This window comes from Pongo abelii, chromosome 8 (genome assembly GCF_028885655.2).
Source record: "Pongo abelii isolate AG06213 chromosome 8, NHGRI_mPonAbe1-v2.0_pri, whole genome shotgun sequence".
NCBI lineage: Eukaryota > Metazoa > Chordata > Mammalia > Primates > Hominidae > Pongo > Pongo abelii.
In genome coordinates, this window is record NC_071993.2 from 98,268,091 (window position 1) to 98,294,598 (window position 26,508).

The 26,508-nt window shown below is 33.4% G+C and overlaps 1 protein-coding gene across 3 annotated transcripts in view; it reads left to right on the forward strand.

Moving 5' to 3' along the window:
- The window catches only part of HECTD2 (HECT domain E3 ubiquitin protein ligase 2), a 96,954-nt gene extending 75,843 nt beyond the window's left edge, over window positions 1-21,111 (forward strand). For 2 of the 3 annotated variants that reach the window (XM_009245615.4, XM_009245614.4), the window contains exons 11-21: window positions 440-536; window positions 3,641-3,748; window positions 4,799-4,931; window positions 5,880-5,968; window positions 8,663-8,830; window positions 10,545-10,619; window positions 11,305-11,392; window positions 11,477-11,583; window positions 12,930-13,045; window positions 13,619-13,762; window positions 18,629-21,111. In XM_009245615.4, the coding sequence (XP_009243890.1) occupies window positions 440-536; window positions 3,641-3,748; window positions 4,799-4,931; window positions 5,880-5,968; window positions 8,663-8,830; window positions 10,545-10,619; window positions 11,305-11,392; window positions 11,477-11,583; window positions 12,930-13,045; window positions 13,619-13,762; window positions 18,629-18,749 (1,246 nt within the window). In that variant the 3' untranslated portion in view covers window positions 18,750-21,111. 3 annotated transcript variants of the gene reach the window in all.
- Window positions 21,112-26,508: the final 5,397 nt, after the last annotated feature.

Consider the following 26,508-nt stretch of genomic DNA (forward strand, 5'->3'; position numbering starts at 1 on the left):
TAGATTTTTTCATTTCTGGAACTCACACATCAGAAGTCACCATATAATGATGGATTCTTATATTAATTTTGAGCACCTGGGTTTTCTGTACTACTTAATCAACACTTCTCCCTCCTGGTTCTGATGCTGGCCATGTTGTTCACAGGTGATGATATGCAATGAAATCATTTGTATAGACAATGTAAGTGGTTAGCACACATTCAGAACCTTTGATGTAGCTTCTGCAGAGAATAAAGGCATTGCACATCTAGTAATGATACATTCTTCACATGGCTGTGAGAATTAAAAGAAATTATACACATACAATCATTTTGTATATGGTAAAACACAATCCAAAAGTAATGTTTTATATTGCTACAAGGGGTACCTTAGATTCCCTTAGTATAATTTTGTTAAAAATATACCATTTTGCTTTTTCTTTTTTTCACTTGTTGAGCAGGTTTTCCTTCTGTCAGTACCCATTCGTTATTTCTGTAGCTGCAAAAAAAATCATTATTCAAAGAGACTCAGAGCAACAGATGATAAACATCGCAAGGGTAAGTCAGCTATAAAAACATATTTATGCTGACTATAATCAGTATAGTAAATAATTTAATAAATAATTTAAATGTCTTGTGAATTGTTCTAGCATAATCGGGAACGTTAAAAGCAAAATTCGTGTTATACTCACCCAAAAAGTGCTTAAAAACTATTTACAATTTGGGAGACAAGATAACTCTCATCTCTTCTGATCAACTTCTCATTATATTATAAATACAGTAGGAAGAGTAAATGCTTCTCACAGATTCAAATTACTGAGAGCTTGTTGGACCTCGTTTTGCAGATACCATACCACCAACCTTAGATAACCAGCAGAGCATTGAGAACTGCAGTGAGGCAGAGTGTCATTAGGCAAACCACTCAAAACTACTGAAACATTTTCTAGGTTTTATGAAAATCAGAAACAACCGAAAAATTAGAAAATGTAACAAAAAGTGTGTCTTGGAGAACTGAGAAATATGCCCAAAGAAGGTGAAAGATGTTTTATTGGTTCTTAGAAAACCAAAATGCATGGAGACCCAAAGAGGCTGGGGATAGCAATCAGACTGAGTTTAGGCAAATTGTAGAGCAGTATAAAGTTATCTCTCAGTCTGTCCTTACCACTTCCTATCCCTTGTGTTTCAGCTCCGCACAGTAATGTACTTTATCTAATAAATATCAGATTCAGTGAGTTTTTCTGTTAGAACTCTAAACTATATGTTTAAGTGCTTATGTATTTCAAACATCTGCTTGTGTTACATGATTGCTCACAATTTTAAAAGAGGGAAGCTTGGCTGTGGTCTTCTTAATTGAAAAAGAAATATAGAGTAAAAAGAAATGATTTCCATCTTGTTCAAGAGTATAAAAAGAATCCTAAAGCATAAATTGTAATACTTCAAAATGCTATAAAAAATAAGAATGTTTATTCTTCAGTAATTCAGTTTCCAGAAGGTGAGTATTTCTTTCTATCACAGAGAAGGACAAAAGATTTGAGTAACTGGTGACATCCCAAAGTCATCTTATACTGAATATGGGAATATTAGAAGAAATTTTATTGCCTATGCCTATCAAGGGAATTCCAAAGCCACACTACCCCCCTGAAGAATGAGTTTAAACAGGTATATTCAGCACCAGAATTGTTACTTGATCTTGGGTAGATATTGGCTCAATGATTAGCTGTATAGCTACTCATTCTGACATTTTCTGTTAGTTGTACTCGTACAATGTCATGTGCCTTTTTAGTATTTTTTCACCTTGGTCTATGACTTTTTTATATTTGTAAGACAAAATCTACAGTGCTTTTGTACGTAACAGAATGAGCTAGTTTGTATTAAACTAGCAAGACTAAACAGTTTTTTCTGTGTCACTCACAGGATATCAAATATCTTTTTGTGGAATTTTTCTTCTACTTTAAAGAAGGAGAATGGCAGGTGTAGACTCTGTGACAGGCTAAGTTTTCTACAGAGCATGCAAACGAATGAGTAGACAGTTGACATTGAGAGCTAAGTGGCATTATCGGTTTTTTATGGGTGTTTCCCAACATTTTAACTCATAAATTGCCATATCACTTGGAATTAATGACTGGTGACTATTTTGACACAAGGACAATCTTACAAATAGTCAGTGTAAGCAAGAGCTTATATGGTACAATCTAAATATACAAAATTGGTTTCCTAACCTAAAATAAGTTCCTCAGTCACACTGTCGAGAATTGTATCATTGTTGGGTTATTTTTTCATTTGGAGCATTTTCCAGTAAATATGAATTCCTGATGGGAGGAGTAGCTACTAATCTTGTTTGCCATTAGCATCCTAGCATAAATTTGTTTATTAGTTATTTCCAATGTGACAGCTGCCCAAGAGCTAGACTGGGAACAGAAGATAGGAAAAGGTAGGAAAAAACGGTCTGTAACACAGGACACTATGCTAGGAATGCAGACTTCCTTGATAAGTGAGGACACAGAAATAAAAGGCTGTTAATAGCATTTAGCATTGTATATGGGAGAAATGGGGAAGGCTCCAAATTAGTGTTTTATTATACTAATCTTCAAAATCATAAGTAGCCTTAAATTGTAGATTTGTGATACTAAAATTTTATCTATTAAAGCAAATTGCTGCATGTATTTAAAATGTCTGAAATGTTTATCTTTAATCTGCACAATAGTTTTCATTGTTACCAAAAAAAGATATAGTCTAATAAAGACTAGATAAATATATAAGCATGTGGATTTTATATGACAAATGACATATATTCCTTATAGATATTTTTAAATATATTGTTTTTTACCTATTCATTGCTTATATTTTGAAAAACGGTGACAAAAGAATTTTGAATCACTCATATCTCTATCCCCCAAGCAAAGCCATTAACATTTTAGTAAATTTTCTTTTGATATTTGTTCTATATTATCTTTAAAAGACAACCGAGTTGAAATAGTATTGTAAACACAATTTTATTTCCTACTTTCTTCAGGTGTACCTTCCTTGTACTATTTACATAGTTTTTATGACCATCATTTTTTTCATTAGTTGGATATGTACTTAAGATATTTCTAAAGTTTTGTTTTTATAGATAATGCTGTGATAAACATTGTACTGTATAAAATATGTTCTAAGTTAGAATTCTCAGTGGAAGGATTATTGGGATAAAGGATATAAATATTGTTATGGTCTTTGATACATGTTGACAAGTCACTTTTGTAAAGTAGACTAATTGTACCTTTAAAGAAAATTCAATATCTAAAAAATCCTAAGTCCAGGTTTATCATCAGGAATATATACCTTGTTTTGAATGTTCCCATTTTATATTTGTATTTATTAAACAGAAAACTTTGCTGTTTAAGAGATGAGACATATGGAAACTGTGATGCAACATTTTTTATTATAGAAGGTGAATTATTTTTGGTCCTCCACTTTGGATCCCCTTTGGTTATCATTGTTACAAAATGAAATAATAATAAGCCATTTTCACAAATCAAAATGTGTATAATTGATTTCTATAAAATTGTTTATATAAGAAATGGCATAGGTAATAATTGTTATCTTTACTAAAGTGTTTAAATGTTTTAAATGAAATTATAGTATAAGTAAAAGCAAAACTGTTTACTTTCTTATTTAATTAGCAAAGTCTGGTGGATAAAGTATCTCGAAGACAGAGACCTGATATGAATATGCTATTTCTAAATATGAAAGTAAGACGGACACATCTGGTTAGCGATTCACTTGATGAGGTATAATTTATTCCAAAATGATATTAATTAAAGCTTAAAATTCTATAATATGATTTATTATAAAAATCGTAGTAAACTTTTTTATTTCTGTATGCCAATAAGTGTACTTCCTTAAATTTTTTTGAAGATCTTGTTGCATACCAAGCTTCTGTAAAGTTTGATACCATAGTTAAAATCAGATCTGTATTCATAATTGTCTTATATTCATGTTTGTATGTTTATTAATAGTTTGTTAATTCCCTAGAAAAGGATTTGATGTAGAACACTTAAATGAGTAATTCATGTTTCTTAGTATATAACCTAGATTCCAGACCCACCTTTGTTCCTGGTTATGTGTGTAACAAGTCATTTAACTTCTCCAGGTCTCAGACTACACATCTATAAAATTAGAGGTCTGACCTACAGGGTATATTGGGTCTATACAGGTTCTAACATACTTCGATTGCATTTTCATGTATTATCATAAAAAATGCTTCAGCTAGATGTTAATATGGTTATTAGAAGATAATGGCTGATTCAGCTATGTGATTTATTTATTTTATTTTTTATTTTTTTGCGACAAGTTTTATTTTGTCACCCGGGCTGGAGTGTAGTGGTACAACCAAAGCTCACTGCCGCCTCAAACTCCTGGTCTCAGGGTCTCAAGCCATACTCCTACCTCAGCCTCCCAAGTAGTTGGGATTACCAGCTCATGCTACCACACCCGGCCCTAGCTATGTGATTTTTTAAAGTTTAGCATTGAAGGGGAGTTTTTTTAAAAAAAGAAATGAATTATATTGTGCTAAATTAAAAATTTGAAGGCAGTAGATACCAGGAGGTAGTACTTTGGGCGAAGTACCTGACCTCTCTAATTCTGTTTCCTGATCTATAAGACATAGTAAACACCTAGCTCACACAGTGTCTGGCAGATTTATTGGATAAATGGAGGGATGGAGTTTTGTAGCATTGCAAATAAGTTAAAGACTGCCTAACACATTTCCCAGAATTAAAAATGTTAATTCTCTTTTCACTGCTCTTTGTTCTCCTCTACTGTATAATGTCTTCAAATAGCTAACCCGGAAAAGAGCAGATTTGAAAAAGAAGTTAAAAGTTACATTTGTAGGGGAAGCTGGTTTGGATATGGGTGGTTTGACTAAAGAATGGTTCCTTCTTCTAATTCGTCAAATTTTTCATCCAGATTATGGTAAGTATGTAATCTAATTTTTATAAACTGTGCTTCTTCATAATTGTTAGAGTCAAGTAGTCACCCTTATTTTTAACCTATTCTATGATTTTACAGACTTTTTGTCCATCATAAATGTTGAATAATTGTTTAAAGACTGTTATTTACATTTTAAAAACTTGTTTGACCTAATTGTTGATGAGTTGATTCTCTTACTGGGAATCCTACACAAAATGTATCAAGATTAAAAGTAAACATTTATGAGGAAACATCCATATCTTTTCTGAAAAAGTCAAATGCATGAAAATTTAATTTGTCATTGAAATAAAAAACATTTGAAATTAAAACACAAAACTATACTTTGCTCTATAGTAACATTTAAAGCCTCTTTCATTAATGGGTCATTTTAATAAATAAGAATTCATTAATTAATAAAAATTAATTTTTTAAGAAAAAATAAGCCTTTGAAATTTTTTATTTTACAGAAACTAGCTGTATAATCCTTACTATCTGTTAAACTTTTCAAAGGAGAATTTTCAGTGTTTTCCTTATTCTTTAGTTTTCTTTTCTATATGTGTATGTGATGGGAAATAGGGATGACAGTGATAAATTGAAGTCTCCAGATATCCTCAAAATTAATTTTGATCATAATTTATAATCTATGAAACTACACTTTTTATAAAGTTATCTGATTCATTTAGTTTCTATCTTTTTACCCTGTTTCTACCCTTGGTTCAGGAAAATAAAATGTTCTCCCTATATATTTAATATATATATTTATATTTGCTGAGATTTGCAAATATATAGTCCCATAAATAATCCAAAATTTTTAACTTGAAAGATGGTTTGTAACAGAATTATTGTTGAATTGATTAGCTTCTAATAGATGAGATGTCATGTACATGTTTACCACTTTGATTTTTTTAAGTCAATCATGTTAATAATAAAATTATTTGTGTGCTTTTTTAGGCATGTTTACATATCACAAGGATTCACACTGCCATTGGTTTAGCAGCTTTAAATGTGATAACTATTCTGAATTCCGATTGGTTGGAATTGTATCCTTTAAACTTTCCACTAGGAGGTGCTAATAGATTAGAGATTTTTAAAGATTTTATCTGTATTTTAGAAAACTGTTTTCTTTAGCCGTTTTATCCAAATTAAATATTATTGTCAAATGTACTATTAGATTTTCAGTAATCTTCATTATGTGTAATATATGTCAGTAGACTTAATTGAAAGAAATGAGAGTTTGATTTTTTTCTGAAAACCTTATCTCAAAATAAAAATGGTTCTTTCCTATTTCACATATAATTGAAGTTATCACTAATTTAAGGCATTTTTTTAAAAAAATCAAAGTATTTCCCATTTATAATGAAGTATTTTTTTTCTGTTCTTTCACTTTGTGCTCATTTCCCTCAGTTTACTGAATTGAAATTGGGAGAATTAAATCTAGCTCTTTAATATGCCTCCAAATCCTGAAACATAAAGGAAGCATCCATAAAAATTGAATGGAATGGGAATATTTAAAGCATATAGTATTATTTTGTAGTATTTTTAAAAATTTTATAAATCCATTTGCAATCCTCTGATTTCCTATCAGGTATATTGTAGAGGGCATTTCTGCATTGGGTAGGAGATTGGACAAGATGCCTTCTACATTAGCTTTTTAGATTCCAAGAAATGTAATTGTTTGTGGAAGAAAGGAGGGAAGAGTAAATAAATAAGCACTGGAGATAAGAAAGTATAAAAGGGGTGGGGGGGAACTCTTAATCTGTTCTCAGAGTCAAATGACCATATGGCAGTAAGTACTAAGGAGTTCTGAGAAGGAAAATATACAATGTATTTCTCCCAGAGAGGATAGAGATTTAAAAAATGGAACAATTACATTTGATTAACATATGGCTGGTGAGAGTGGTGGGACATTATAAGCTGAGAGAATGGTGAGAATAAAAAAGGCTAAATTGTGCTGGGCTTGGTAGAGAAGCAGCAGCAAGCGCACTGAAAGTTACAGAAAATGCCATCAGAAAATGAATGAAGAGCCATCTTTGAATGTCTGCCTTTGTTAAATCTTTTGGAATAAATTATGAGACATATATATGGAAACTGAGAGACCAGATTAATAAAAGAAAGGGTAGTAGGGAACAAACTACACATTAAGATAGTAAACTAAACTTGAAATTTTGTATATATTGTTGTGTCTAAAGGTCCAAAGTGCTAAATTCTACAAAGAGAATAACGCTTAACAATTCTGAGACTCCTGTTTATATTCTAGTATCTGCAGTAATCATTTGTTGAATGTTTCATCTTCATTGAAGGGCCTAATCATTGATGCTTGTCACTATGCTATGAGCTATTTATATGTTCATACATATATGTTTGTCATGCTTTATATTCATATATCACAATTTAGATTTGGATGATATTTTGACTCTAATATTTACACTAAAGTATTATAGCTTAGTTATATTTTTAAGTGATACTATACATAAAATCATGAAATTGCTCATTGTTTTTTTGCAATAGATATTAGTTTCTATTTAGTCATTACCCAAAAGAGTATATTAAGCATGTTTAGATATTCTATATTTCAAGTCAAACAATTAAATCTAAAAATTATAATTGCTACTCTCATTATTATGTGTGTTTATCACACACACAGATATAAAACCTATAGAAAGCTAAATTGATGCTGTAAAAAGCGTAATACTATATAGGAGAAATGTGAGATGAGAGTGGATTGTGGTCAGGTAAGGGGTTGGGAACTGAAATTTGAGAAATAACAGGTATGAACATTGAGAAATATAGTTGGTTTCATATATATCTCCAGTTTTAAAATTTCAGGACCAAAGATGTGTCGTTCTAGTAGTTCTGACAGTATTGTGTTTCTAATACAATTATTTTGAAGTATAAGGCCTTATTATCAGCCTTCATTACACCTTAGCAAATTGAAATTTTGGTGGTCTTCCAATTTTTAAAAGTTATTTTCAGTAATTTACCCAGCTCATATGTTTAGATTTCCTTATGATCCTATAAAATGAATTACTTCCTTAATAACTTTATATAATAATTGACTGTTGAAATACTATGAAATTTAATCTAAAACCTCTCTTTCCATAAATGGATAAGTTACATTCCACCATATAACTAATAAATAATCCTGAGCAAAATTTGTAACATGTAGCTTTTTAACTTTGACACTGAAACTCCAAGTAACATAAGTCTTTTAAGTTTTACTGTTGGAAATTACCTATCCTATTAGCTTATCAATAGCATGTTTATATCCATATGTTTATTCAGTTTAGCTCTTTTCTTCACACATAGTCTGTTTTTAATTTTAAAATAAATAAAATGGCTATCTCCAAAATCAGTATTCTACAGTGAGATCTACTGAATAAACCATTGCTGCTGCTTATAAAATTGCCAACACCTTTGTTTAAATTTAGAAAATGTTTTCTGTAAAATAATTACAGGCAAGTCTTAAGTTGCTGCCTGTTGTGACCTTAGATAAACTTTTCTAGGGAAATCATTGCATACTATCAACTAAACCACTCCTTTTTACATGACTTTTTGTAATCAAGGAATTATATTATGTAAAATAAAGGGGAAATAAATGAAAGAGGGGAAAGGAAATATGTGATACTAATTAGAAAGTCAGTGTTAAATCTGAAAGAAGTATGCAAAAAATAGACTGATGCATAATTCAGAACTCATTTGTTGTCATGGATTTTATGTTAATGCTTAACATTTAGTATGCAAAGCTTATGGGACTAGCTGTTTATAACAGCATCACCTTGGATATTCGTTTCCCTCCCTGCTGTTACAAGAAATTATTGAGCCCTCCCATCATTCCTAGTGATCAAAATATACCAGTAGGCATCTGCAGTGTTACCGTTGACGACTTATGTCAAATTATGCCTGTAAGTATAAAGTTATTAATATCTTGTCCTTTAATGCTAAATCATCTTTTTTTTCTACCTGCACAGTCTCTCTCCTCCTAATGCTATTCTTACTTTTAAATATGGTTTCCTTCTACCTTTATAACTCATCTCCTTTTTTCATCTAGCTTTTTCTTTCCTTACAGACACATGTTACCCACTTTGCAGTGCTCCTAAGCTTTTACAACATAGTCAGAGAAGCAGTAATTCGAATCCAGGCTCTGCCACTTACTAGCTCTGTGAATTTGGATAAGTTATTTAACCCTTCAATTTAGTTTCTTTATGTGAACAATGGGATAGTTTTTATTAATAATTTTTAAATAATGACAATTATATCAAATCTATGCCGGCCTAGATTTGTATGAAAATTTGTGGTTTTAAAGGAATAGAAAATTTATTATGTAAAATATAGAAAATCATTCTAATCATGCTATTATTTACCTTTTTCTAATAATTTAAAATAAAACTTTAATTTTTATGAAAAAATTAAATTGAAAATTTTGAAATATTGGATCAATTTTTCTATTTTTAAATCTTTATTTATGGATAATTTCAGTTATAATGTAAGAAAATCTTTCTTATTTTTTTGAGACAGAATCTCACTCTGTCACCCAGGCTGGAGTGCAGTGGCTCCACCTTGGCTCACTGCAACCTCCGCCTCCTGGGTTCAAGTGATTCTCGTGCCTCAGCCTCCTGAGTATCTGGGATTTTAGGCACGTGCCACCATGCCCGGCTAATTTTTTTTTTTTTTTAGCAGAGATGCGGTTTTGCCATGTTGGCCAGGCTGGTCTCGAACTCATGGCCTCAAGTGATCCGCCTGCCTCGGCCTCCCAAAGTGCTGGGATTACATGCATGAGCCACTGCGCCCAGCCAGGAAATGTTTCTTTTTTTTTTTCTGCCCAAGACAAGAATCTTGCTCTGTTGTCCAGGCTGCAGTGCAGTGGAATGATCTCAGCTCACTGCAACCTCCACCTCCCAGGTCCGAGCAATTCTCCTGCCTCAGCCTCCCGAGTAGCTGGGATTACAGGTGCGAGCCACCACACCTGGCTATTTTTTTTTTTTTTTTTTTTTTTTGTATTTTTGGTAGAGACAGGGTTTCACCATGTTGGCCAGGCTGGTCTTGAACTCCTGACCTTGTGATCTGCCCACCTCAGCCTCCCAAAGTGCTGGGATTACAGGCATGAGCCACTGCGCCCGGCTAACCAGAAAATGTTTCTTTCAGTGTACTTAACTTTTTCTTGGGAGGGGAGGGCACTGTGCATATATGAACTGTATATTCATGCATGCATATGAATGAACTGTGTGTTTTATGTTTAAAATATGAATCCTAAAACAGCAGATTTTCGTAGGAATATAGATTGAAAGTGAGAAATACTACAAATTCATAAACAGTAATGTGGCAGATAGCAGTGAATTATGACAGACACTACATTAGAGGTATGCTTAGCTTGCTGCTTAAGAATAGACCTCAGAGTTATGCCCCTGTAGTTTGAACTGGATAGTTTCCCCATCTATGACCTATAATGATTTTTTTCTTAGCCTCTGGATGGTAGAAATCATTAAGCATTTTGTGCCCTGGAAAATACATGTCAAATATGATCTTTATATACATATGCATGAGCTATAGAAAAGCCACTTAATTATCCTAGCTAATGCTATTCGATTGAAAAAGTCATTAACAGATTTCTTTTTATAGGAGTTGGCCCATGGATTAAGTGAACTCTTATCACATGAAGGCAATGTTGAAGAAGATTTCTATTCAACATTTCAGGTACTATTAAGGGCAAGTAGTTATCTGTTAGTCATATATTTCATATATGAACAGTGCAATTTGTTATTAAATACCCACTGTTAGAAAAGATGAACAAGGATTAACCAATACATACAATCCTCTGTCTTAAAGGACCTTAACCTGATAAAGTAGACATGTGTAGATGAGCAGTCAATGAAAGTGCTTAATGAAATTCACTAAGGGTTTAGGATACTCTCTAGGCAGTTACATATCCCCTTGAGTTGGCTACTTTCTCAGAGCTCTTTAGTTTCTAAAAATAAGCCTCTCCTGTAACTTCAACATTAGAAGTTAGGAGTAGAAATTAATGAGTCAGACCAAAACTCTCATTACCACTCCTTTTACAGTATTTGGGAAATGGACATTACAGTGATCTGCAGAGCTCCAGGGACCCGTGTATTATCTAGATGGCCACACAGTTTTGTGGACTTCATTAAAGTATTTAACTGTATTAGGCAGGGTTAAGTTAAGGCACTATTTTTTAACCCCATAATTCTTTTATGATCCCTCGTTCTTAATACAGATATTGCAAGAGCTTAGCCTTTTATAGTTTATGTATTTAGAAGGAAGGGGAAAAAAACTGTTCTTTTTCAATTTTACAAACCTGTTCACCAAAGTATGTTATTATATCAACCATATTAATATGTGTAATGGCATCTCCCATCAGGTTTTTCAAGAAGAATTTGGAATAATCAAGTCCTATAATTTAAAGCCCGGTGGTGATAAAATTTCAGTTACCAATCAAAATAGGAAAGGTAAGTTAATACCCTTTTTAATTAAAATGAATTAGCATTTGCCATTTACTTTTACTATTTAAGAGATGTAAAATTGCTTTTCAGAATATGTACAGCTTTATACTGACTTCCTTCTGAACAAATCCATCTATAAGCAGTTTGCTGCATTTTATTATGGATTTCATAGTGTGTGTGCTTCAAATGCCCTAATGGTGAGTTTATAACTTCAAGTCAAGCTTTCAGTTAGCTTTTGTGGTACTATCATGTTAACAAATAATTAATAAATATTTTAGTAGATAAGCTTTTAAAATGGAAAATATTTTCTACTTTTTAAAAGTAGAACTAAAAACAAAAATAGTTCTCTCATTTCAGTCTTAATTCTTTAGAGGGGAAAAACACCCCAGTCAGTTCATTTTCTCTCCCCTTCTACTAAGTCTTTTAGAGCTTTACAAACTTTCTCCAAGTAGAGTTGATGAAGGGATCCATGGACTCAGGATCTTAATACTGAAGGACAAGGCACACAACGCAGTTAACATGTAGCTCCAGGGCAAAAGTTACAACTTCTTAATGATTAAGGAACATATGTATAGCTGCTTCCTGCTACCTCAGGGCTCCCTCAGCAACTCTGCATTGCCTTTTACCCTTAGCAAGTAGTTTATCTCGAGTTATGGTGGACTCTAGAGATTGGTCTGACTTGTCTTAGCCATGTGAATATGGGTCAGCTACTATTTAGAATACCATGTCAGAAGTATCATAGGATACCTTTCAGTCACCCCAGCTACCCAGCACACACTTCATCATGCCATTTGTATCTCCCTTAGTTTCATTATGAGGGATTGGAGTAAGGTCTTTCATTTGAATTATTTTTCATGGAAGAGAGAAATGGACTATAGAAGTTGTTTGGGGCAAAAGCAAGTGGCTTACATTATTGCCAGCTTGTTTTAGAGAAACCTTTGTAATATGTTTGTTGTCAAAAATACCTTTGAAAGAGAAACACTTTATTGAGCTCTAGTTAAGTTTTGTTTATGACACTCTGGTAATTATGGGAGTGGACAGAGGGAAAATAAGAATTAAATAGCATAGCATGGTCTCTGTTTTTAGAGCTTTAATCTCTGTAGGCGGTAGACTAACCCACCTGAAAGTTGAAAAAAACAAGAGACACAAGACAGACTATAACCAAGTACCCAAACTCTACAGTGCACACAGGAGGTGTTATGGGATATTGGAAGGAGATATTAGGATATGGGATATTAGGCGGATCAGTAGATGTTGGAGCTTCATGCTGGGTTTTGGAGAAGAGTAATTTGGATTTGTGCAAAGTCATTTGCTTGTTTTTCTGGCAAACGGCTAATTACTATTTTACAAGATCTATAAACTTCAGAAGCAAAAATATCTTGCCTTCGTAGGAAAAATATACCCAGAGTAGATTTTTCTTCAACAAAAATGGTTTGATTTACTATGAGAAATCATGACTTTTGTGATTTGATCCAGTGAAAATAGTTCTAGTTTCACTTAAAACCATCACTCTTTAATTATTGTTTTTGATAATTATTGGCAGCTGCTTCGTCCAGAAGAGGTTGAAATTTTGGTCTGTGGAAGTCCTGACCTGGATATGCATGCTCTGCAGAGAAGTACTCAGTATGATGGCTATGCAAAAACGGACTTAACTATAAAGTGAGCTCTTTATACTTCTGATAGTGGGGGATGTGGAGAGGGAACAGCAGACAGTGTGGTTCATTTATTTGCATAACTTACAATCTTTGAATCAATTAAGTTAGTCAAAATATTAGAGAGTCCCACAGTCTTATTTTATCTCTGGAAAATCTATGAGAATTTTAATATGAAATCACTCCCTTTGGGAGAAAATTCTATAAACAAGTTTCTACAAAAGTGTAGAGATTTTACTTTTAAAAAAATGACTTTGCTCCTAGAATTTCATAGATGCTGTCCTTATAAATAACAGTTTAATAGCACTGTGTTGAAAAATAAGACTTGAAAGTTATGCAGGAGAAAAATGGTTCCTGTACTATCCACTGCTGAACTTCTATACTTTTATAAAAATATTATTTTATAATGTTAGTCAAAAGTCTAATACATATATAGAAGCTCACCATTCCTTAATTTTACAGAAATTCAGGATGTTATGTATGCTTAAGGAAAGTCCTTTCCTTAGAGCTTCCTTTATATTACTTTATTACAGGATTTTTGTCAAGACATTTGATGTTAATTTCCTTTGGTATTCTCTAGATACTTTTGGGATGTCGTGCTTGGATTTCCTCTTGATCTTCAAAAGAAGTTGCTACATTTTACTACAGGGAGTGACAGAGTACCTGTAGGAGGGATGGCTGATTTGAACTTTAAAATCTCAAAGAATGAAACTTCTACTAACTGGTAAATTTCTGGATCTAATTTTATTTTAAATCTAAAGATTACTGCTAGTACTGCTAATAATAATACATATGGAATCAGGATATTTACTCCCTTTGAAGTTATTTTCATAGAAAAATCTTCAGAGTAAACATGGCCTTGAAATGTAAGAGATTTTGGTTAAAAGTTCTCTTACTAGTTTTTGAGACATACTAACTAATAATTCATTTCTAACAACTTTTTACTTTGCTAGGTCATATAAGTGCTTTGTAGACTCTTTTAGAACCTAGTTACTTTGTAGTAGTATATTGTCTAATGTTCATTTTTATTTAAATGTGTAATGTGTTTTTTATTTTTAGGAAAATCATTAAGTTGGGATATCTGGTTTGTTTGTGGAGTTTTCTTTCTTTTCTAGGGGGTTGGGGGTTACTACAATTATTACCAGAAGTACCTCTAATACTAATCCTCTTATTTTTTATCTCATGCTTTTTGTATATGAAGTGATGGTGACAATGGATTTAAATTATTTTCTAGCAGTGTTAATGCATTAATGCTTATCAATTTACTCCTTTTCCCAAATAACTTATAATTTCTAAAGCTAACTTGAATAGACATAACTTTGATTATAATCATTTTTGTCTCCTGCCCCATACATTGAACATTCCCTAAGTGCTCTTAGTTCTTCCTTTCATTTTAAAGCTGGAATCTGTTCTTTGCCTTTCCATTGCCTTTACCTTGGTAAAGTTACTTTTTATCTTCATTACTAGCTTATTTTATCCTATTAAACTCATGTGCTTTAACACTATTTAGATCATATTTCCGTGGGAAATAAATTTATTGCCAGTTTAAGTTCTAGAATCCAGAGACTGTAAAATAAAGCTCTAGTCTTCTACCCCAGGCTATCTACCAGTTTTCATTTCTTTCCATGCTTTAGTCAACAGGCTGTTTGCTGATTCCTTAGATATATTTTATGCCTTTCTTTCTCCATGCTTTCAAGTTGTTCCCTTTACATGTGACATGTGCCAGCTACAACTATTAAAGACACAGTTTAATGTTGACTTCCTCTGTAAAGCCAAAAGTCATTATGTATTGAGTTTCTCAAATATCTTGTAGAAGTTATGTGCTAGTTACCATATTGCACTTTATATCGGAGTCATTTAGTTCTTCAAGAAAGAGGTTATGCCTTATACATATTTGTATTCTCCAAGTAATCACACATGGTAAGTGCCCAATAGCTATTTCTTGAATAGTATTTATGTCATCATCAAGATTATATTTAAAACACAAAATAAATATTTACATATATAATTAAGAAATTTCTAAACAAAATTTACAATTAAAGTCCTAAAATGAAAAAATTCAAGAGAATTTTTTTAGATTATAGATTTATTTGCTTAACAGAAGTTAATTTTTCAGAATATTTTATATTAAAAACATTTCCAATTTTAAAAGAGTAATCTGAGCAATCTGTTTTAATACAAAGGTGACATTACTTCTAAACTTTCCCAATAATTATTATTATTTCAAGAATATGTGAGCTAACATGGCTTCAACATGAATCTAGAACCTCTAGGATTCCCAGTGGAATCTCACATGTATTAAATAAAGCTGACTATCAAAGACATACAACAAATTTGACACAATAATGGTATGCCTCAAAAGACAAGGACAACACTCCAGCTGAAAGAGGAGTTTCCATTCATCTTATAAGGTCCACCATTGAAGATTCACTAGATTTTTGTTAAATAAGAATAGTAATTCCATTCAAAAGTGGGCAAAGGACATGAACAGACACTTTTCAAAAGAAGACAACATGCAGCCAATAAGCATATGAAAAAATGCACAACATCACTAATCATTAGAGAAATGCAAATCAAAACCACAATGAGATACCATCGCACAGCGGTCAGAATGGCTATTGTTATATTAAAAAGTCAAAAAATAGCAGATGCTGACAAGGTTTCAGAGAAAAGGGAATGCTTATACACTGCTGGTGGGAATGTAAATTATTTTAGCCATTGTGGAAAGCAGTATGGAGGTTTCTTAAAGAACTTAGAACTATCATTCAACCCAGCAACGCCATTATTGGGTATGTACCCAAAGGAATATAAATTATTCTGTCATAAAGACACATGCATGCATATGTTCATTGTTCATTGCAGCACTATTCACAATAGCAAAGACTGGATAAAGAAAATGTGGTACATATATACCATGGAATACTATGCAGCCATTAAAAAAAAAAGGATCATGTCCTTTGCAGCAACATGGATGAAGCTAGAGGCTCCATCCTAACAAACTAACACAGGAACAGAAAACCAAATACCGCATATTCTTACTTGTAAGCGGCAGCTAAATATTGAGTACATGTGAACACAAGGAAGGGAATGACAAACATTGGGACCTACTTGAGGGGGTAGGGTGGGAGGAGGGTAAAGATAAAAGAAACTACCTATCTGGTACTTATTACCTGGGTGATGAGATAATCTGTACACCAACCCCCCATGACATGCAGTTTACCTTATATAACAAACCTGCACATGTACCCCTGAACCTAAAATAAAAGATAGAGGAAAAACATGTTGTATTGTATCTTAACTCATTAGCAGTTAATGAAGAAGAGGATAACAGGAGTCCAGAAAAAGATAGTGAATAGTATCAGTGAAAAGGGCCAAAAAAATGAAGACATATAATGGGCACAATAAGCCAGTGCAGGATTTCAATTTTAAATTCATAGGTAAGACCAGATGCCTTCTCCCAGTGCCTCTTAGAATAAAGTCCATGGAGAAAATAATCTTCAGTCATTAATTGTATTCAGAATGCTTTTTTCCCCTAAAAGGGCATGAACCCTTGGCAATATTTTGTGGTTATCCTGATTCTTTAGTACAGAGTGTAATGTAGAATGGCAAAGATTGCAAAGCAAATTTCAAATTACATCCTTTTCCATCTCTGGTTGTCCTTAAGCAGCTTCCTTTGCAAATCATCCAAAGAGTCAGGCTTAAAAGATATACATAATTTGGTCCTGCACCTCATCAAATACATGTTATTGAAGCCCCTGATGGATTAAGAAAATCCTGGACACATTTTTTCTTCAATAAACATTTTCATAAGATATTCTTCTGGTAGAATCTTGACATTGTTTTCTTTCAGTTTTAAGAGACCTTGTATCTAGGTAGATGAGTATTAAATAAACTTGGAAAGCTCAGCCTTAACAGAATGAAGAGAAAACAAATGTTTTAAATAACTCGGGAAATGTTATTGAATGGATGCATGAAACAGTGGCATAAAAATAAGTTGTTGTGTAGCTTAGGACCTTGTAAACAGCAGAGCACTTTAGAAAAAAATATATTAAACTGAGTTGGCATTTTCATTTTTTTCTTTGCTTTGTTATTTGATATTTTTAATTCATACAAATGTATGTCTGATGCATAAAAAATTAAGAATGTTAAATCTTACATATGAACAACACTGGTTTTTTAAGTCAGACTGATCTGGGTTTGAATATTGGGCCTACATCTTTACCAGCTCTGTATCCCTGCACAGGTTACTTGTATATTTACATGTCTATTTTTCCTCACCAGTAAAATGAGAACAACCACTTTTAAGTTGCTTTGAGGCTGAAATTAAAGGAAACAGTGCATGTAAATGCACTCAGCACAGGATTATCATAGACCAAACACTTGAGTAAATGCTGATTCTAGTAGTTTTAAGTCTTTTAATACAGGGGGCTCTCAAAATTTAGTTTTAAATCTTACAAACTTCTTTTAAAATGTTTTCCTTTTCTGTAGTGTATTCACATTTTTATTCATTGATTTCTCTGACAGCTGTTCTGATGCTGTGAAGTTCATAAAGACTGAAGGAAAGAGTCTTAAGATAGCTGTAAGAATCCTAAATGATGATAACAACATTATCAGATAGTGGGTTGGGGAGATGACACCAAAAGGATTCAGAAGATAATTTTTACATGTGCATCAAGGGGCATCTACTGTCCCCAAAATGCTCTTTTTTAAATTACTTTTTAATACTAAAAACCGGAATAATAGTATCATTCATTATATTATCTACTCCTTGGCTGCTAGATGTTTTGTGTATATCACTCTTTTAATCTTTTTAACCATCAGTCCTCAACCTTTTTGGCACCAGGGATCGGTTTTGTGGAAGACAATTTTTCCACAGAAACAGGGAGGAGTGGGAAGAGTGGGAGGTGGTGGTAGTTTTGGATGAAACTGTTCCACCTCAGGTCATCAGGCATTAGATTCTCATAAGGGGCATGCAGCCTAGATTCCTTGCATGTGCAGTTCACAATAGGATTCTTGTTCCTGTGAGAATCTAATACTGCCGCTGATGTGACAGGAGGCAGAGCTCAGGCAGTAATGCTCGCCTGCCACTCACCTCCTGTTGTGCAGCCCAGTTCCTAACAGGCCACCAACAACCATACCCATCTCTGGCCCTGGGGTTGGGAACTCCTGGTTATTAAACAACCTGATTAGGTTATTAAACAGCCTAATTGGATGGTTTACCCTATATTGTTGATGAGGAAACTGGGATTTGGGGATATTATGCAACTCGAACAAGACCCTACAGCTAGTAAGTGGGGAAAGCAGAATTCAAATTCATATCTGTCTGACTCCAACAAAATGCTTCTTAAATGAGTTTCATGAAAGTGGTAACATTGGTTGTCTTGTCTGTAACCATAGCCTTAGTGTCTAGAGTGGTGTCTGATACAAAGTGAGGTACTCGGTAAATATCTGTTCAGTGAAGGAATGGATGAGTCATCTCTTAACAGTGAAATAGATTTGAATGTGTGTGTCCTGGTATTTTTTAAAGTTGCATGGCAGTCATTTTGTGTGTGTTTCAAGACTTAGTATTTTGTTTAATTTTTTTCCCTAGCTTACCTGTGGCCCATACCTGCTTCAATCAACTTTGCCTTCCCCCCTACAAAAGCAAAAAGGATCTGAAACAGAAATTGATCATTGGAATTTCAAATTCAGAAGGTTTTGGACTTGAGTAACCTAGAAGACTTGAAATATAATCTTTTATATGTAGCATTCACTTCCCTCTTACTGTGCCTTTAGCCTTTTCATGTTTCTGTCTCAAAACACTTTGACAAAGCTCACCAACTTTAAAATATTGTTTTTAAAAAATCAAATATGAAGTATGTTCAGCAAAGGCATAATTTTCTAGAAACACAGAAATTGCTTGAGTGAGGAAAAGTCCACATGGCAGAGACAGGTATGGTCCAGTTCCTCTTTTTTATAGCACTTTATCATTCTCCACAAGTAGTTTGTCACAGGCATTCCACTGGGAAAGCAAAGTACAGTGAAGAATGAATTTATGGTATAGTTGAACCCAGTGGCAGATTGTACACTGCTAGCACACAGTAGCAAAGCGAACAGCTACATTATCTTTAACGTAAGGCATGTAGCCATATTTTCATATAGTGGTATACAACACAGTATCATTGCAAATGCAGTTTACAGGGATTTTTGATATACCGGCTTGGGACCTATAAGATTCTTCTCAGCTGTTGCTGAAAAGCATGTAAATAACTACATAATAGCCTGAGAATAATGGGATTTTGATAGTGCCATTTATTGTTAAAGATTTATTTTTACAAAGTAAATTCAGGGTTTTAGATGTGTACACAGCTTTTACAAATCAATAAAGATGATTGTACAAGAGTATTTTCAGACTAATTGGATTCAAGGTTATATTCTTTTAAGTGTTGTTAGTCTGCATGCACATTGGCAGTAAACTAGTTACTTGTATACTCTGTAACATTTGTATAATGATCATTTCTTCTTACGGCTCAAGATATTAGAAAAGAAATCAGACCTAAATAATCATTGATGAAGTATATCAGTTACAAGCACAAAAGAATATAACTGCTTTTATAAATCTTTTGAATCATGTACAAGACTTATATCTACATTTTTTGATCACCAGTTGTACCAAAACACTAATTTTTGAAAAAGGTAGGTTAAAGTATTTGACAAAAGTGAATACAATAATAACATTTGTGTCAAAATGATATAGCCTGGTATAAAAATTTCAACGTTTTGGCCACAATGTTTGTTTTTCACTGGATTCTGAATATAATAAATTCAAAGTACCCTTTTTTTAGAGTTTCTAATAAAGTAGTATGTAAAAAGAAACCGCATTTTAAGTCAGACAGTAAATGTTTTTTTTAATTTACAGCAAATGAAGCAGTTTTATTAGCATGTTACAAATATTGCCAAACCAAGACTTCTCTACCATACTTTAACAGCTTTCCTTCAGAAAACTCTGAAGTTATATTTGCAATAATAATGAAACCAGCATTTAGTACCAGCATATGGTTCATATGCAGATAATACTTTCCCCAAAATCTTTCTGGGCTAGGCTATTTTCTTGCTATGCTTCCTGCACCCAACCAGCAGAATTCTTCCAGGGTGGAGGAACTAATCAGCTTGTTCTCCAACAAACAGTTCTGAAGCCAACCCACAAATCTTTGAGGAAAAGGGATCACTTTGTTTACTATTCTCTTTGAGATGGAAGTGATTCTGCTCTTCCATTTGGGTATATTATTTCAAGGGTATTTCTTCTTAAAAATCTTAGAAAGCCTAAGAGAGTTAAAGGCATCCTGGTTTTGTTTCATTTTGCTCTGTTTGAAATCCGTATGCAAATAAAACTGCTTCTCTCTTACACTGCTTGAACTAGAAAATCAGCTTTTTAATGTAGGTTACCACTTATAAGCACAAAAGAAACATGTATAAGAAACCAGATTTAAGTGTTTTAAATAAAATGTAAACAGTTTTTATTTGGTAGAGATGATTCATGGAAAAATTGTGTTGGCTTGGTCTGCATGTTTAATGATGTGCTTGTATATCAATTGCTGTGTCACATTTAAATAAGAAGTCCACACAAGCAAGCCAAATTTTTAGATGACAAAGTCCATAAATAACTAGAGAATTTTTGTTATCTGTTGTTAAGTTGAAATGTATAATCATTTATCACTAAATTGCACATTGCCTTTATTTATTTGTGCTCTGTTTTTGGTTTACAGTGTAATAATACCTCATTTAAAAAATAAAAACCACTACTGTTACATTTTGTTAATTTAAAAAGCTAGAAAATTCATGTGGTTACTTTTTTACATATATAATCTGTTCATGAATTCTTGATTTTTGTATCTGCCACAGTAAATTAAAGCATTACACAGTATTTATCAGTATTTTTTAAACGTCCTGTCCTTTTTTAAAATCTTTACTTAGTCATATTTTTGTCTGTATGATTGATTAGAAGTTTTTACGTCCTTCCTTTTTTGTACAAATCTGTATTGTATTAAATTAATTTCTGGATGCAATTTTTCAAATATTAAAATTATACAGTCAGTCAGGCTTCAGTTTATTTTTTGAACACTGGGCAATTAATTAAAGCCATATGTTTAAAATATTTTATAAATGCAAGCTATTCTTTGCATTATACTGTCTCTTAATCTAGTGCTTAGGAAATTGCTGACACATAACTTCAAAAGATGTATGTTGTTGACACTAAGTATTACCAACCTCTTTAGCATATTTTCAACATGAAATAAATATATATCCAATATTTCAAAGATCACACAGCTATTCCACCAAATGAATGTATAATACCATTTGGAGTACACCCAGAAGTGAACCAAGTGTAACATTTCATTGGCCGTAGATGATAGGTAACTTCAGCTCTTAAGTATTCATCTCCAAAACCATTCATTTGGCCCTTTTCCCCTTGTCCACATGTCTCATGCTTACGGAAGAGTGGAGATTATAAGAATGTAAGAGAGAATGTTATGGGTGATTAATGAAAGAAAATAGGTAGCTGGATGGAAAAAAGACCAGGATGGGTTTTCGCAGGAGGGGACACAAGATCAATTCACCCAGCTGGCCGCAAATCCTTTAGTCTAGTGCCTAGGTTTTGGAGCCAGACTGCCTGGGTTCACCATTTACTAGCTGTGCAAGTTAACTTCCTCATTCCTCAAATGTACAATGGAAATAATTTGTAAAATGGAAATAACCTGCCTACCTCATAGAGTTGTAGGGAAGATTAAATGAATTAATGTGTAAAGCACTTATACAGTGCCTGGCACATGATAAGCAATAAAAAGTGATGCAAGACAAATTATGGTACTGATGTAGAAACATCTTAGAACCACTGCTTCTGATGCCTTCTGGAGGCTTTTGACTCAAATGCTGGGTTCAACCACAGATTAAAGAACACAAAGTGCTTTTGAAACCTTAAAATTGTGTTGGGAGAATCTCTTATTCTAGAAACAGTACTTTAGGATTTATCCTCATAGATGTCTCATGATGCAAGGGTTTTAAATACTATTTTATAGCTGTGTAACAAGATACAATTCTATTTTTAATGAAATAGTTCAAGTAAACAGAAAAATTTCAGGATTAACATAATGAAATACCATGATGCCACACTCAGACCTAACAAATGATAATGTGTTAATATTACCAGTTTTTTAAAAATAATTTTGCAAATGGGATTGAAGCCCCTTTCGTGCCCATCTCCAATACCCCTCTACTCCCTCTCTTTTCTCTGTTAACCTGTAGTTCATGTGAATCTTTCCCATACTGTCTTTACATATATGTACCTATGTGTAAACACTAATATTGTTAGAGTTGCATACATGTCATGCTATATATATCTTTCCAAAACTTTTTTTCACTCAATATTGTCTTTTATAGATTTATTTACATTTAGATATAATGCATTTTTAACTGCAGAATAGAATCAGGAAATGAATGTACCACTTTCTGGATCCATCCTCCCACACACTAACATTGAGTTGTTTTCCAGTGTGAACCAGGCTCTCTAGACTATAGCCCAGATGTAGAATTGCTGGATCACAGGGTGTACATCTCCGGCTTTACCAGATATTGTCCACTTGCTCTCCAGAGTGGTGGTTCCGGCATTAATTTCCATCAGCATTATAAAGAGTTGTCTTTTGTCCACATTCTCCCCAACACTTGGTTTTAGCAGAACTTTCTTGGCTTATTTAACTAGTGTGATTTAATTTCTATTTCCATAATTATTAATGGCATTGAACACCTTTGTGTATATTTACAGGCTACTCAGAGTTCTTCTGTGAATGGCCAGTTCAACATTCTTAGCCTGTTTTTTTCTATTTTTTTTTCCTCATTGGTGTTTAGGAGTTTTTTTCCCTATTCTGGATATTGATCCTTTGTTAACAGGAGCCACATTGCTTCAGTTGAATTCGAGATCTGCCAATGACTAAGTGACTTGGAACAAATTACTTCAAATTACTTAATGTTTCTTTGTCTCAGTTTACTCATCTAGAAAATAAAGAAAATACTACTTAGCTCGCAGGGTTGTTAAATAAGTTTACATACAGGTATATTTGTATATATGTATGTATATGTGTATATTATATATAAATTTATATGTGTATCAGATATATGCATATGTATAGACTTACATACTTGTACATAAACTTACAGAACATATATATGAAGGGCTTACATTTGTGCCTGACCCATAAGAGTTCTCTAAATGTTTGGTATTATTACTATTGTTATTACCTGTATTCTAATTCTTATTGTGCTTGCATTACAAATATTTTCTAGTATGTGGCCTAATTTTGAACTTTATTTACCTCATCTTTTATACTATGAATTTTTAATGTCAATATAATCCATAAAATAAGGTGTCATTATTATCATTTTATGTAGATAATGTTTAGATTTAACCACACATTTACAATTTCTTCAAACACCATTCCCTCTTCTATGGTCCTTCACCTACCTCTGGAATCAAATTTCCTCCTCATAAAGAACATCTATTAGAAATTATTTTAATGAGGGTTGGTTGGTAGCAAATTATTTTAAATAACTGTCACCTTTATTCAGGAAAGATTTATTAAGCATACATTTGTAGGTTGATAATTGTTTTATAGTTTTTAATATATTAATCCATTACCTTTGATTTCGTTGTTGACATAAAGCTAGCTATTAGCATAATTGTATGACTTGGTAATCTCTCTTTTTTCTCTGGCTACTTTTAAGATTTTTTTTTCAAAAAATGGTAGAACATCAAAGACAACATGTGTATGTGTATTTTTTCTCCCACTTGAGATTCATTATGGTTCTTGAATCTATAGATTTGTATCTTTCATCAATTATGGAAAAATTCTTAAGCTGTTTCCTCTTTGGCTATTGCTTTTTCCTGTTCTAATTTTTCCTGTTGAACATATGTTGGACCATCTCATTCAACCATTCCATCTCTTTCTCTATACCTAATGTGTTGTTCAACCAACCCACTGAGATTAAAAACTCAGTTTTAATCAGTGGCTGCATTTTTTGATTTCTAGAAACTTCTTTGGCTTCTTTTCAAATTCACATGCTCTTTTTCCATACCATTTCTTCATATGGTTTTCTTTAATAATTTTGGCATACTTGTTTAATGTTCTCTTCTAAATTATTCTACTCTCTTTAGTCCTTAAAGCACTCATTTTTCTATTTGTTCATCCACTGTCTCACAGTGGTTTATTTCCTTATGTGATCTGTAATTTTTGATTTTGCATTTCTACTTAAAGGATGATCTTTTCCACTGGACATCCTGTGTGTCCTGAATACTGTAAGTAGCCTAGCAAAGCAGTTTTATGTTGTTCTCAACCAAGAACTTACAGGTTTCCCACAGATTTTTATGTTAACTTCTTCAATTAGAGTTCCTTCTCCACTTGTGTAAATTTGGACCCCACACTTACAGTGGCACAGTTGGGATTTATGAGTAGAGTTCTTCTATCTTCTTTTCATAGACAGAGCAACCTTTTAAGGTCTAGGATTTATGCAAGAGAATTCGTTTTGGCTCCTCACCTTGAAGAGGCCTACAGCATGTCTATTGAGCTCATGTGGACATTAACATCCATTAGAGAGCTCATCCTCATGAGTCACCCTAATATCAGCACCTGCTTCCTACTTCCGGCTTTTCATTTCTTCCTTATTTCCTATATCTAATTTTTTCCCTTCCTTTCAAGCTTGGATATATATTTTTATAGATATATGTTGTCCAAAATTTATGAAAGTTTATAGTACTAGATGGCCTCTTCCATTTCAGCTTGGTCTGTAGAAGCATACCCATTGCACTAATGTTTGTGAATTTGTTCAACACTTGTTTATTGAGTGCCCATTATATTTCAGTAGGAGGCTAATCCTCAGCTTCATACTCACTTATTCTTTATAAACATAAGCAGCAAATGTAATTCTGATGTCTTATGAAACCTTAAATGTGTATCATAGCAAGAAAATTTCTTAAGGGTTTTCATGACAATTATGCAACTCAATGTTTTCATGCCCTTTAGAGATTATGACTGAACACATGGGCATACATACAATAGAAGCATTAGTCACCACTGAGTTAAGCTGGTAGGTTTTTGTGGTTTTGGTTTTTTTTTTTTTTTTTTTTTTTGAGACGGAGTCTTGCTGTGTCACCCAGGCTGGAATGTAGTGGCGTGATCTTGGCTCACTGCAAGCTCCACCTCTTGGGTTCACGCCATTCTCTTGCCTCAGCTTCCCAAGTAACTGGGACTACAGGCGCCCGCCACCATGCCCGGCTAAATTTTTTTTATTTTTAGTAGAGACAGGGTTTCACCGTGTTAGCCAGGATGGTCTCAATTTCCTGACCTTGTGATCTGCCTGCCAAAGTGCTGGGATTACAGGCGTGAGCCACTGTGCCCGACTGCTGGTAGGTTTTTCTGCAACCAGATTAGTTTTTCTGTGTGTACTTGCACACACACAAATTACAATTAAAAAATACAGAATTATTTCAGGAGTTTCTCAAGCACAATCTTGTGCTGTGTTTCCAACCATATAGGCCACCTCCACTTATAAGACTTTCAATATGCCTGCCTTGTCTATTTCTGTCACTGGCAATCTTATTCTTCTGATTTCCTTGGCTTGTAAACCTTAGTCTCATTTTGACTTTAATGTCTATGTCAGCAAGCTTCATCTTTACATTGTCCTTCTGCTCAATTTCTGCAGCCTCCTGTGTGGTTTAGATATATACTCAACCCGAAACTAACTTACTTCCTTGTCTGTAGACTTACTCTTTTCCCAGTTTTCCTAAGGCCCCTACAGTTAATCTTTATAAAATTCTGTTTTTATTCTGTGCCTCCTTATTACAAATCAAAGATGTATCTGGTGCTTACTTGGCCACCTTCTAACCGCAAAGCATAGCATAAGTTCCACTTTTATTTTGCATAATTTATTTTTGTTCCCTAATACCAACTTCCAAAAGGATAGGTCTTTTACTGTCTTCTTAACACATCCTGTTCAGTCCTATCTCTGCCTGCTCAGCCTAGTGCCTTCTGTGGTCTTCTTTCTGTTCCTTTCTTCTCCTTGTCTGTCCCAACTTAGCTGAGTCTCCTGCCCTCCACAACCTCCCAAAACAAGAATTTTCTCTCCCCTGCCAAACCTTATTCTGAACCATCACCAACCCCTGAAACAAACAAAAATCCAGCTGAAAAGCAAATCTTCTTTTTTATACCCCTCACACAAATTTTCATTTCTCAGATGTCAGTATTTTCATACTGGTCTGTGGTTAAATGTGTGCATATCAGCAGCTCAAGAGCAGAGGTATTTCTTATGTCCCTGCCTAGCACCTGGCACAGTGCTGGGACGGTAAACTCAGGTAAAATCTTGCCTGACTTCTTAACTTGACTGGGCAGGTGAAACACCTACCAAATCAGTGTAGTGAACCAGAGACCTGCATGGGTAAGTAGT